The 14,219-nt window shown below is 42.8% G+C and overlaps 1 protein-coding gene across 1 annotated transcript in view; it reads left to right on the top strand.

Moving 5' to 3' along the window:
* LOC129824294 (multiple epidermal growth factor-like domains protein 6) overlaps positions 1 to 14,219 on the top strand; it is a 75,808-nt gene that overhangs the window by 45,214 nt on the left and 16,375 nt on the right. Inside the window, exons 16-20 of the mRNA XM_055883842.1 lie at positions 1,798 to 1,929; positions 3,714 to 3,842; positions 7,109 to 7,240; positions 12,017 to 12,145; positions 12,363 to 12,491. Coding sequence (XP_055739817.1) covers positions 1,798 to 1,929; positions 3,714 to 3,842; positions 7,109 to 7,240; positions 12,017 to 12,145; positions 12,363 to 12,491 — 651 coding nt within the window. The remainder of the gene's footprint in view (positions 1 to 1,797; positions 1,930 to 3,713; positions 3,843 to 7,108; positions 7,241 to 12,016; positions 12,146 to 12,362; positions 12,492 to 14,219) is intronic.

Genomic DNA, 14,219 nt, shown 5'->3' with positions numbered 1-14,219 from the left:
AGAGTTACATTAGAAGTCATTGGCCATAGATAAAATGACGTCAAATCGTTGTTATATCTACAGTAGCTTTGATTGGACTGATCATGTCAACATCATACTTTCAAACTCTTAGTCTCTCAGTCATAATCATCAAGTTGACAATCTACTGGCAAATGCCTTTTAATCCTTGTCATATGAAGATAAATAATGAAGAGGAATTATAGATAAAACGTATCGGTGCTCATCGGCCATTGGACAAAACATTACACAAGTTGGAAATCGCAAATTCAACATGAGTGATTTGGAAGGAATTAGTGGCTAACTGCAAGCATTGCAAAGCAATCACTAGCCTGCTATTCAGTGGATTGGCTATGTGGTCCCAAGTCTGGGTTTAAGAGTTGTTTTTCCAAGCTTAAAATGATAAACATTTAACGTTGTCAATCCAGCATGATTTCTGCCGCGCTCAAAGCCACTTAACTCGGAACTGGGAAATCTGACTTCAGTGAGTTCAAGACAACTGGGAACTCAGGGGGGAAAAAACGAGCTCCGACTGAGAAAATACGTTTTGAACGGTCAACCAACTCGGAATTGTAAGTCGGGAACTCGGGCCTCTTTCTAGAGCTACAACCTGAAGATCACTGACGTCGTCATGATCTTTTTTTCCCCTCTGAGTTTCCAGTTTTCTTGAAAGCACCATAAATCCAGAGAATGACAGATTGATGACAAAGTTTGATGACAAAATTTGCCCACGAAGGACCGTCGCGCCACCTTCCTGTTCAAGTGAGCACAGCACAACAAGGTGAGTCCAAAAATGTTTTGTACGCTGCTGCATAAATGATGTAATATGCCAGGGAGATATATATACTGTAGCTCAGAAAGTAATACTAAGTGTATGCTGTATAGTATGCTGTTAGGAGTCCATGTTCCTCGCCCTAATAATTTGGTATCTCTTAATTTCACCTACTGTTCTGATTTGGTGGTGTACATATAACCTGTTATAGAGAAAAAAAGAATTATAAAATATTGTAAGCGCTTTCATTGCTTGTATGCCCCTTTATTTATCCTATAATTCTGACTTGGTGTACAGGGAGAACACTGTATGAACGGCCCATGTTCTGAATTCTGTCGCTGTACATTTCAAAAGTGCTGAACAAATAGTTACATTGACTACAGTACGTCCGTCCTAGCTCGCTCATTAATGTCTTAATCAAAATTACGCATTGACTCTTGTCCGCTTGTCGCCCCTTATGCCATATTTTGTACATCTCAATTGTCAGAAGAAACCACAATTGTTTACGCAAATCAGCCATATCAGCTATGTTCTTTTTAAAGGCAGTAAATGAGCCTGAATGAACTGTTTCGCTGCCAGACAAGGTTCCGCTGATAGCCAGGTGTAGTATTGGTAAGGTTTTGGGACTCTGTTGGGACAGCTTTATGTAGGCCCTAACAGTTTGTAGGCACCATTTGTCACCATTATAGTGCAATTAATGTATTGTTTAGTGTTGTGTAATGGCTTTGCTGGCATGCATTCCCCACAAAAACATTTTTTTTGCCCCAACAACATTTAGATGTTAGAATCGCCACTGCGAGTTATACATATTTTAAAACAGCACTTTATCAAATTTGATTTTCATAGAAGACATGAGAAATACTACTCTGTTCATTCTTTCACCATGGGACACTGGTCAGAATAATAATACTTAATAGTATTAAGGAGATGGAGAATGGAACAATTAATTCACCATGTAGTCTTTGGAGTTGTTCTCTCTCTCACACTTTTTCTCTCTCGTTCTCTCTCTCTGTCTGTTTGTTTGTTAGAGTGTGAGGAGGGTAGATGGGGTGTGGGCTGCTCAGGCTCCTGTCCTCACTGTCAGAACGGGGGAGTGTGTGACAAACACAATGGAACGTGCCGCTGCCAACCTGGATACATGGGCACCCTTTGTCAGAATGGTGAGAGACACACGTGCACACACACGCTAGTTACCACTCCTCAGACTCAGTATAATTGTAGAGGTGGGGGAGAAAATGTATACAGTGGAGTATCGCAATATAATTTTTGATAATTTAATATTGACACTGACCAAGTATCAATTAGTAAAAATAAATAAATAATATAACAAAAATATTATTTTTTGCTAAGTGGTTAAGTTAGTCAGCTGTACCTGTGCTCAAGGTATTTCTCAGCATATCGCTTGTTCTCAATGTTCTAAATGGTGTGCTAACATGTTTTGAGAACTTAGTGCCTTCGGAAAGTATTCTGATCCCTTGAATTTTCCCCGTTTTGTTCATTCTAAAATGGATTAAATAAATAAAAATCCTCAGCAATCGACAAACAATACCCCATAATGACAAAGTGAAAACAGGTTTTTAGAAATGTTAGCAAATTTACAGAAAAAACAGAAATACCTTATTTACATAAGTATTCAGACCCTTTGCAATGAGACTCGAAATTGAGCATCCTGTTTCCATTGATCATCCTTAAGATGTTTCTGCAACTTGATTGGAGTCCACCTGTGGTAAATTCAATTGGTTGGACATGATTTCGAATGCCACACACCTGTCTATATATGGTCCCACAGTTGACAATGCATGTCAGAGCAAGCCATGAGGTCGAAGGAATTGTCCGTAGAGTTCTGAGACATGATTGTGTCGAGGCACAGATCTGGGGAAGGGTACCAAAAAATGTCTGCAGCATTGAAGGTCCCCAAGAACACAGTGGTCTCCATCATTCTTAAATGGAAGAAGTTTGGAACCCATCTCTTCCTAGAGCTGGCCGCCCGGCCAAACTGAGAAATCGGGGGAGAAGGGCCTTGGTCAGGGAGGTGACAAAGAACCCGATGGTCACTCTGACAGAGCTCTAGAGTTCCTCTGTGGAGATGGGAGAACCTTCCAGAAGGACAACCATCTCTGCAGCACTCCCCAAATCAGGCCTTTATGGTAGAGTGGCCAGACGGAAGCCACTCCTCAGTAAAGGCACATAATCTCTGGTATGATGAAACCAAGATGGAACTCTTTGGCCTGAATGCCAAGAGTCAAGAGTGTCAGTATCATGCTGTGAGGATGTTTTTCAGTGGCATTGACTGGGAGACTAGTCAGGATCAAGGCAAAGATGAAAGGAGCAAAGTACAGAGATCCTTGATGAAAACCTGATACAGAGCGCTCAGGACCTCAGACTGGGGCAAAGGTTCACCTTATAACAGGACAACAACCCTAAGCACACAGCCAAGACAACACAGGAGGGCTTCGGGACAAGTCTCTGAATGTCCTTGAGTGGCACAGCCAGAGCCCAGGCTTGAACCCGATCGAACATCTCTGGAGAGACCTGAAAATAGCTGTACAGCAACGCTCCCCATTCAATCTGACAGAGCTCGAGAGGATCTGCAGAGAAGAATTGGAGAAATTTCCCAAATACAGGTGTGTCAAGTTTGTAGTGTCATAATCAAGAAGACTCGAGACTGTAATCGCTGCCAAAGGTGCTTCAACAAAGCACTGTATCTCCTAAACTCGTTTCCTCATGTCTCTCTTGTTCCTCTGCAGCAGACATATACAGTAGTGAGCAATATGTTTGGAACATCAAATCACAATAAAATTGCAGTATCGAATTTCAATACGTGATATGTATAGAATCTCAATGTATATCTTATCGGCACCTAAGGAATGTGATAATATCGTATCGTGAGGTCCCTGGTAATTCCCAGCCCTATATATTTTACCATACTATCTCTGTCTCTTAGTCTGCCTGTTGGGTAGATTTGGCCTGGGTTGCCAGCTACGCTGTCGGTGCGATAACGGTGGGCGCTGCCACCCTTTGACGGGCCGCTGTGCCTGTCCTGAAGGATGGACTGGACCCAGCTGCAGTAGAGGTAAGGCTGACAGCCACAATCAATACTGTAGTACTTTATGACCCCCCCCTACAACTCAGACCTGGGTTCAAATCAAATATTATTTCAATCTGATTGATTTAATTGAGTTTCCCTGGCACAAGGGAACCAATAGAAGAGTCGAAAAATTGTAAACCGTACACATCTGGCTAAAGCAAACGTATTTGAAAGACTTCATATAGTAGTGAATCCAGCTCTGCTACCACTACGGCTTGCAATTATAGTGATAATAACCCATAAGAGTCTAAACCCTGTCTAATCCGGGAGAGGGCGTTCTACTAAGCTACAGTGCCTTTGGAAAGTATTCAGGCCCTTTGACTTTTTCCACATTTTGTTACGTTTCAGCCGTATTCTAAAATGGATGAAATGAGGAGGGAAAAGAACTCAGCAATCTACACACAATACCCCATAATAAAGCGAAAACAGTTTTAGAAATGTTTACAAATTTATATAAAAGAAAAAACAGAAATACCTTATTTAGATCAGTATTCATACCCTTTTCTAGTAGACTCAAAATTGAGCTCATGTGCATCCTGTTTCCATTGATCATCTTTGAGATGTTTCTACAACTTGGAGTCCATATGTGGTAAATGCAATTGATTGGACATGATTTGGAAAGGCACACACCTGTTTATATAAGGTCCCACAGTTGACAGGTCATGTCAGAGGAAAAACCAAGCCATGAGGTCGAAGGAATTGTCCATAGAGCTCCAAGACAAGATCGTGTCGAGGCACAGATTGGGGGAAGGGTACCAAAAAATGTCTGCAGCATTGAAGGTCCCCAAGAACACAGTGCCCTCTCACATTCTTAAATGGAAGAAGTTTGGAACCACCAAGACTCTTCCTAGAGCTGGCCACCTGGCCAAACTGAGCAATCGGGGGAGAAGGGCCTTGGTCAGGGAGGTGACAAAGAACCCGATGGTCACTCTGACAGAGCTAGAGTTCATCTGTGGAGATGGGAGAACTTTCCAGAAGGACAACCATCTCTGCAGCTCTCCAACAATCAGATATTTACGGTCGAGTGGCCAGACGGAAGCCACTCCTCAGTAAAAGGCACATAACAGCCCTCTTTGAGTTTGCCAAAAGGCACCTGAAGACTCTCAGACCATGAGAAACAAGATTATCTTGTCTGATGAAACCAAGATTGAACTCTTTGGCTGGAATGCCAAGCGTCACTTCTGGAGGAAACCTGGCACCATCCCTACGGTGACGCATGGTGGTGCGAACATCTCTGGAGAGACCTGAAAATAGCTGTGCAGCAACGCTCCCAATCCAACCTGACAGAGCTTGAGAGGATCTGCAAAGAAGAATGGGAGAAACTCCCCAAATACAGGTGTGCAAAGATTGTAGCGTCATACCCTAAAAGATTGGATGCTGTAATCACTGCCAAAGGTGCTTCAACAACAATACCGAGTAAAGGATCTGAATAACTTTTTTTTTGCTTTGTCAATATGGGATATTGTGTGTAGATTGATGAGGAAAAAACAATTTAATACCTTTTAGAATGAGGCTGTAACGTAACAAAATGTGGAAAATGTTAAGGGGTGTGAATACTTTCTGAAGGCACTATATATGGAATTATTTTAAGAAAGTCATACCAAGGATCATTTAGCTATTTGCTTTTGAATTTTAAGACACCTTGAAGTATAATTTATTTTATTATCATTTTTTAATGAAACATTTTATTTGGGCTTAGTGCTATTAGCCAATGCAAACGCGTTGAATAACAGATTCACTACATTGAGCAACAGATAGTCCCCCCAAAAATCGAAAGGAAGTTTGTTCTGAAGTGTCTGTCCTATACATGTATCTGAGAGAAATAAGAAAGACCAGGAAACAGCAGTTATTTTTTTTTTTACATGTATTTAACCCCTTATTTTTGGCACTAACAAGTGTCCATATGTACACCGAACAAAAATATAAATGCAACATATAAAGTGTTGGTCCCATGTTACATTAGCTGAAATAAAAAATCCTAGAAATGTTCACGCACAAAAAAAGTATTTCTCTCAAATGTTTGTGTGTTTACATCCCTGTTAGTGAGCATTTCTCCTTTGCCAAGATAATCCGTCCACCTGACAAGTGTGGCATATCAAGAAGTTGATTAAACAGCATGATCATTACACAGGTGCACCTTGTGTTGGGGACAATATAAGGCCACTTTGAAATGTGCAGTTTAGTCACACAACACCAGGCCACAGATGTCTCAAGTTTTGAGGGAGCGTGCAATTGGCAAGCTGACTGCAGGAATGTCCACCAGAGTTGTTGCCAGATAATTGAATGTTCATTACTCTACCATAAGCTGCCTCTAACGTTGTTTTAGAGAATTTGGCAGTACGTCCAACCGGCCTCACAACCACAGACCACGTGTAACCACGCCAGCCCAGGACCTCCACATCCGGCTTCTTCACCTGGGGGATCGTCTGAGTGGGAGTGGGGGGTTGCTGATGACTATCTCTGTCTGGAATAAAGCCCTTTTGTGGAGAAATCCTAATTCTGATTGTCTGGGCCTGGTTCCCCAGTGGGTGGGCCTGACTGCCAAGTGGGCGGACCTACCATAGTCATGTGAAATCCATCGATTAGAACCTAATGAATTAATTTCAATTGACCGATTTCCTTATATGAACTGTACACTGTAATTCCATTTTAGAAAATGAACTAGTCCCCGGGGACCTTCAGACGAGTCTTGTGTGGGCGTGTCCAAGAGCCAATCAACCGACATGTACTGTACGTGTTCGTGAGAGTCTCACCTCTCCACGACGACACACAAAAGGGAGAACACCGTAATGTGTGTGAAAGTCCAATCTTTCCATAGAGGGGTCATAATAGTTTTGTAGGCCAAACCGTTCGGACGCTACAATTTTCGAGTTGTCTCATGGTGTGACAAGCAGCGCTCTCGCTCTGTCCCCTTTCACCGCAGATGTGGAAGTGCGACATACGCGGGTGTCGTAGATTGAGACGCATCCAATGCAAAAAAACAGATATCTCTAGCTTTAACTGATAGGTTTTTATGGGAATTTTTATTTAGCTAATACATTTTCTGCGGGGGCGCAGACATCGCCCCCAGGGGATAACACTGTACTTCATTAGTTGGTTCCTTTTTTGATCATGTTCACTTTGATTTGGAGAGACATTTGAAATACTGAAAGGTCTTGTGCGTCTGAAATAGCACTCTGTTCTCCCTTTAAGCCCCCTACCCAGTTGTGGAGGTCATGACTTTTGACCTCTGACCTCTGTCTCCATGGTAGCGTGTGACGCCGGGCGCTGGGGGGTGGACTGTGCCAACGTGTGTGATTGCCCGGACAACGATGGCAGCTGCGACCTCATCACGGGACAGTGTCGCTGTGAGGCGGGCTACACAGGACCACGCTGCCAACAGAGTACAAACATAAATATCTCCTTTCTAGTGTGAGTGTGTGAGTGTGTGTGTGTGTTAATGGAGGCTGGTGACTTGGAACATTTAGGAGAATGGGACAAAGTGTGTTTCAAAAATCAAGGGACAGCAACCAACCAAGACTAATAGTTGCCATAGCAAGGTTATTTATCATCCAATATGATTGCGTAATACCTGTATTGACGGTATTTAACTTTCCTAGTTAAATAAAAACCCTTTAAAAGTAAAAAACATGAGAAGCTAGTTAAGCGAGCTAGCTAGCTAGGCTAATGGAGACTGCATGCGCTTTCTTGTCCTACACAGTTACAAACAACAACAACTCCTTTCAGAATATAAAGTAGTAATCCTACCTGTTCTTAATAGCCTCGTTTCACTGCCACAAATAAAATGATTCCGTCTAGCGAAATAACAACACAATGTCAAATACAGGTAGCTTAGTCAAATAATTAACATCCAATCAAATTAACCGTTACTCTCTCGCGGGAATTCCACTAACGGTCCGTATGTAGCCAAACATAGCTGCTGCTCATTTCGTTTTTTCGAAAATTGATAAATGGTAAGAAATAAAGGCCCACGTCCATAGAGACACATACCAGCTCTACTGGTAGTACTGCTACTACCAACAGTTCTACATCTGCACCTGTCGATGACACAAGTTGTTCTGCTTCCACGAGCACATCCAATGCTAGCATCAGTAATTCTACATTTGTTGTTAGCCCAGCTAGCATGGACACTGACAGGTGTGAATCTGATGAATCTGATGAAGAGCTACTGCCTCCTTACCTGGGAAAGCACCGAACAACAAACATGGACATTGGACCATCGAAGAGGCGCAAATATGATGAGAATTACATTCATTTGGGGTTCACTTACACTACCATTCAAAAGTTTGGGGTCACTTAGAAATGTCCTTGTTTTTGAAAGAAAAGCAATTTTTTGTCCATTTAAATAACATCAAATTGATCAGAAATACAGTGTAGACATTGTTAATGTTGTAAATGACTATTGTAGCTGGAAATGGCAGATTTTTAAAATTGAATATCTACATAAGCCCATTACCAGCAACCATCACTCCTGCGTTCCAATGGCACATTGTGTTAGCTAATCCAGGTGTATCATTTTAAAAGGCTAATTGATCATTAGAAAACCCTTTTGCAATTATGTTAGCACATCTCTGAAAACTGTTGTCCTGATTAAAGAATCAATAAAACTGGCCTTCTTTAGACTAGTTGGAGTATCTGGAACATCAGCGTTTGTGGGTTTAATTACAGGCTCAAAATGGCCAGAAACAATAACTTTCTTCTGAAACTCGTCAGTCTGTTCTTGTTCTGAGAAATGAAGGCTATTCCATGTGAGAAATTTCCAAGAAACTGAAAATGTTGTACAACGCTGTGTACAACTCCCTTCACAGAACAGCGCAAACTGTCTCTGACCAGAACAGAAAGAGGAGTGGGAGGCCCCGGTGCACAACTGAGCAGGAGGACAAGTACATTAGAGTGTCTAGTTTGAGAAGCAGATGCCTCACAAGTCCTCAACTGGCAGCTTCATTAAATAGTAACCGCAAAACACCAGTCTCAACGTCAACAGTGAAGAGGCGACTCCGGGATGTTGGCCTTCGAGGCAGAGTTGCAAAGAAAAAGCCATATCTCAGACTTGCCAATAAAAAGAAAAGATTAAGATGGGGAAAAGAACACAGACACTGGAAAGAGGAACTCTGCCTAGAATGACAGGGAGACAGTGGAGTGGTAACGTGCGTGCAAGCAGTTGCTTCCGACGCCTCTTGGGTACACTGCAGCGCAGCATCCACTGAGAGGCTCTTGCTGCCAAGGGAATGCCTGACAGCTTGAAAGACGTTTTGGACACTACAGTGAAAATGGTTGTTAGAGCAAGGCCCCTGAACTCTCGTGTATTTTCTGCACTATGCAATGAAATGGGCAGCGACCATGTAACGCTTTTACAACATACAGAAGTGCGCTGGTTATGAAGGAGCAAAGTATTGAGAAGTTTTTTTGAATTAAGAGACGAGCTTAAAGTTTTCTTTACTCACCATGATTTTCACTTGTCTGACCGCTTGCATGATGATGAGTTTTTCACACGACTGGCCTATCTGGGTGATGTTTTTTCTCACCTGAATGATCTGAATCTAAGATTACAGGGACTCTCCGCAACTAGATTCAATGTGCGGAACAAAATTGAGGCTATGATTAAGAAGTTGGAGCTCTTCTCTGTCTGCATTAACGAGGGCAACACACAGGTCTTTTCATCATTGTATGATTGTTTGTGTGCAGTTTCGCAGGTTCTTTCCCGAAGTGGATGACACAAACAACTGGATTGGTTATCCCTTTTATGCCCTGCCTCCAGTCCACTTACGGATATCTGAACAAGAGAGCCTCATCGAAATTGCAACAAGCGGTTCTATGAAAATGTAATTTAATCAGAAGCCACTGCCAGATTTCTGGATTGGTCTGCGCTCAGAGTATCCTGTCTTGGCAAATCGCGCTGTTAAGACACTGATGACCTTTGCAACCACGTACCTATGTGAGAGTGGATTCTCGGCCCTCACTAGCATGAAAACTAAACACAGGCACAGACTGTGTGTGGAAAATGATTTAAGACTGAGACTCTCTCCAATACAACCCAACATTGCAGAGTTATGTGCATCCTTTCAAGCACACCCTTCTCATTAACCTGTGGTGAGTTATTCACAATTTTTAATGAACAAATAACGTTTTACATGTAAGATGGCTAAATAAAGAGCAAAATTATGAATTATTATTATATTATTATTTGAGCCCTGGTCCTATAAGAGCTCTTTGTCACTTCCCACGAGCCGGGTGTGACAACTCACACTCATTCTTATGTTTAATAAATGTATCGTATAGTGTGGCAGCCTTACAATGATGGCAAAAAACAACATTTGAGAGTGCGCTGACCCTGGTAATGGAGGGGGTACGCAGCTGGAGGTTGAATGTTTGAAGGGGTACGGGACTATAACAAGTTTGGGAACCACTGGTGTAGGCCTATGCAACTGTTGGCCTAGTTAAAATTCTATAATTCACAGTCTTTGTCATCACTGTTGTGTTGATTGATTAATCCTAGGCAGCCGAGCCAGGCCGAGTTGGAATATAAGCCAAATTTGATCACATTCACATTTTCTACTCACACAAACAAATGGACTTTAAATACATTGTTATGAATTCGTTTACCAGATGGACAGGACGTATAGGCTGTATGCAGCTGCTGTTAGTAGCCTACAGTTGATCAGACTGAGAAATTGTCTTGTTTTCATCTCATATAGCATGTCAATATCACTAATGTTTAGGTGTAGACTAGGCTGCTATAGCATTTATGTCAAGAGTATTTTCTTGTGTCTGTCGGGGGTCATTCCGTTTGCTAAATAAATATCGGAGCAAAGTGGAAAGCGCCCTCTGCGTCAACCTCCACTGGGCACAGATGTCAATACATTGTCTATTCCATGTTGGTTCAATGTAATTTTGTTGAAATTACGTGGACACAATGTTGATTCAACCAATGTGTGCCCAGTAGGCTTTTTTTTATATAACTTTTAATGGATTGAGCTATGAAATCATTTTGAATTTATTTCTGCGTCCCAGAGAAGACATTAGAAACGTCCATATTCTCAGCATCGTAACGTGGAATTACCTTGTAGTTGCCCTTGTTTCCCTCTCATTGTGCCAACTCTTACATAGCCAAAAATGCAGCTTTGTCGATAAGCTGCTTGAGAACATCCCTGTTTCACCTTCTCGTACTTTGAATATGCAGGCCTTCATCCATGACAGGGCTTTTTCCCAGAAGCTTGAATCTGATGTGGGCAATGAAAGGGGTTTTTCAACAAAAAATCCACTACATTGTAGTTGGCGTTCGTCGTTCTGGCAGAGAAAACTGCACTCTGCTAGCTAGCTACTTGCCACTGAAGTTGGCAAGGCAAATTTAAATAAATTACACTAATGCGACACAAATATAAAGTTCTAAAACCAAGAAAACAATATATCATCTACCTCCCCCGTCACCTGTAGTGTGAACAAACTAATTTGAATTGAATAATATCCTAAAAACGATCTCAATCTCAATCTATCCAACAATGTCACCAACTCACAAAAATCACACACACGTAGTGCTAGGTTCATTCTCTGATCCTTTGATTGGATGGACAACATGTTAGTTCATACTGCAAAAGCTTTGATTGGTTGGAGGACGTCCTCTGGAAGTAGGGTCATAGAGGAAGGCTGTGCTTCGCTGGTCTCTCTGGTCTCAACCTCTCACACCTGAGAGAGCTGGACTTGAGTATAGAAAGGAGTGAAGCTTTACCATGTACTGTAGGTCTATGGAAGTGGGTGAGGAGCACGATCCTCCTAGGTTTTGTATTGAAGTCAATGTAGCCAGAGAAGGCTAGAAAATAGCTGTGCTGAGACTACACTATGGTGCTACCCTTGAGGATACTGTTGAGACTACTGTAAACATTCATTGCAAAAGTGTGTTTTAATCAGGTATTTGGTGACATATTTAGTATAGTTTTATCTAAAGGGATAATTTTTCTAAAATTCCTCCCCTTTCTTCCTCTGAGGAGCCTCCACTGGTTTGTGTGAGTGTGTGTGTGTCAATGTGTGTGACTGTACATAGACTAGCTGGGTTGGGGCCTTCTCTGCCTGACACTGTTTAATAACAAAGTCACTAGCAGGGAAAAGTGTTTTAGTTTCTCTCTAAGCTCTTTCTCTCTGTCTCTACCCTGGCGCTGAAACAGAGTGCCCAGAGGGCTCCTTTGGCGCTGGCTGCAGACGCAGGTGCCAGTGTGCCAATGAGGCGGCCTGTGAGCATATGGGTGGAGCCTGCACCTGCCTGCCTGGTTGGACAGGCACCTACTGTGAAAAACGTAAGTGTGTGTTGGATAACCAATTAGAGTATGGTTGTGTATGTACTGTATGTGAAGAATGCCCACATGATATGTTTGGAATGTGACTGTGTGTGTGTGTGTGTGTGTGTGTGTGTGTGTGTGTGTGTGTGTGTGTGTGTGTGTGTGTGTGTGTGTGTGTGTGTGTGTGTGTGTGTGTGTGTGCATGCGTTTCGATGTGCCGTTTGTGTTTGTGCAGCGTGCCCTGAAGGATTCCATGGGCTGGAGTGTCAGCTGCAGTGTCAGTGTTCTAATGGGGGGAGATGTGATCACCTGACAGGGGCCTGCCACTGTCCAGACGGCTGGGTCGGATCACAATGCAACACCAGTGAGTCCTATTGGCCTATTCACCCATCCATCCATCCATAGAATTTCTGTAGCCGCTCAAAAAAAAGAAAAGAGAAACTGAAAAACAGGTGGAAGTAGATTTAATGAGGCGACTACACCCCATTGTGCTATTTCTCTCTGTGTCTGGTGCATTAATACCCATGTTCCTCGTTTGTATGTGGCATTGCATATTCCCCTGGATCAACATAGTCATTTTTCAGTTCAACTGGTAACAGGGCAGGAGCAGGGCCCATTCCAAAGAAGCGTGTGTATGTTATTTTGTTTGTGTGTGTGTGTGTGCGTGCGTGCATACGTATGTGTGTGTTTCCTGCAGTAGTGCCTGTATTGTGTGGAGAGCTGAGCATTTCCAAAACTCTGTCACGATACTCTTTGTATCTGTGTACAGTTACGGTACAGTGCCTTCAGAAAGTATTCAGACCCTTTGACTTTTCAATTTTTGTTCCGTTACAGCTTTATTCTCAACTTGATGAAATTGTTTTTTTCCTTCCTCAGTCTACACACAATACCTCACAATGACAAAGCAAAAACAGGTGTTTAGAAAATGTTGATAATTTATTAAAAATAAAACAACTGAAATATCACACTTACGGAAGTGTTCAGACACTTTTCTCAGTACTTTGTTGAAGCATCTTTGGCAGTGATTACAGCCTTGAGTCTTCTTGGGTATGACGCTACAAGCGTGGCACACCTGCATTTAGGGAGTTTCTCCCATTCTTCTCTGCAGATCCTCTCAATCTCTGTCAGGTTGGATGGGGAGCATCGCTGCACAGCTATTTTCAGGTCTCTCCAGAGATGTTCGATTGGCTTAAAGTTCGGACTCTGGCTAGGCCACTCAAGGACATTCAGAGACTTGTCCCGAAGCCACTTCTGCATTGTCTTGGCTGTGTGCTTAGGGTCGTTGTCCTGTTGGAAGGAGAACCTTCGCCCCAGTTTGAGGTCCTGAGCACTCTGGAGCAGGTTTTCATAAAGGATCTCTCTGTACTTTGCTCCGTTCATCTTTCCCTTGATTCTAACTAGTCTCCTAGTCCCTGCCGCTGAAAAACATCCCACAGCATGATGCTGCCACCACCATGCTTCACCGTAGGGGCGGTGCCAGGTTTCCTCCAGACGTGACACTTGGCATTTGGGCCAAAGAGATAAATCTTGGTTTCATTAGACCAGAGAATCTTGTTTCTCATGGTCTGATAGTCTTTAGGTGCTTTTTGGCAAACTCCAATCGGGCTGTCTTGTGCCTTTCACTGAGGAGTGGCTTCCGTCTGGCCACTCTACCATAAAGGCCTGATTGGTGGAGTGCTGCAGAGATGGTTGTCCTTCTGGAAGGTTCTCCCATCTCCACAGAGGAACTCTAGAGCTCTGTCAGAGTGACCATCGGGTTCTTGGTCACCTCCCTGACCAAGGCCCTTCTCCCCAGATTGCTCAGGTTGGCCGGGCGGCCAGCTCTAGGAAGAGTCTTGGTGATTCCAAACTTCTTCCATTTAAGAATGATGGTGTTCTAGGGGACCTTCAATGCTGCAGACATTTTTTGGTACCCTTTCCCAGATCTGTGCCTCGGCACAATCCTGTCTCGGAGCTCTATGGACAATTCCTTTGGTCTCATGCCTTGGTTTTTGCTCTGACATGCACTGTCAACTGTTGGACCTTATGTAGACTGTAGCCGTTCTAAGTCATATCCAATCAATTGAATTTACCACAGGTTGACTCCAATCAA

The sequence above is a fragment of the Salvelinus fontinalis genome, chromosome 2 (genome assembly GCF_029448725.1).
Source record: "Salvelinus fontinalis isolate EN_2023a chromosome 2, ASM2944872v1, whole genome shotgun sequence".
NCBI lineage: Eukaryota > Metazoa > Chordata > Actinopteri > Salmoniformes > Salmonidae > Salvelinus > Salvelinus fontinalis.
Note: the sequence above shows the minus strand (reverse complement) of the source record. Positions and strands in the feature narration are given on the sequence as shown.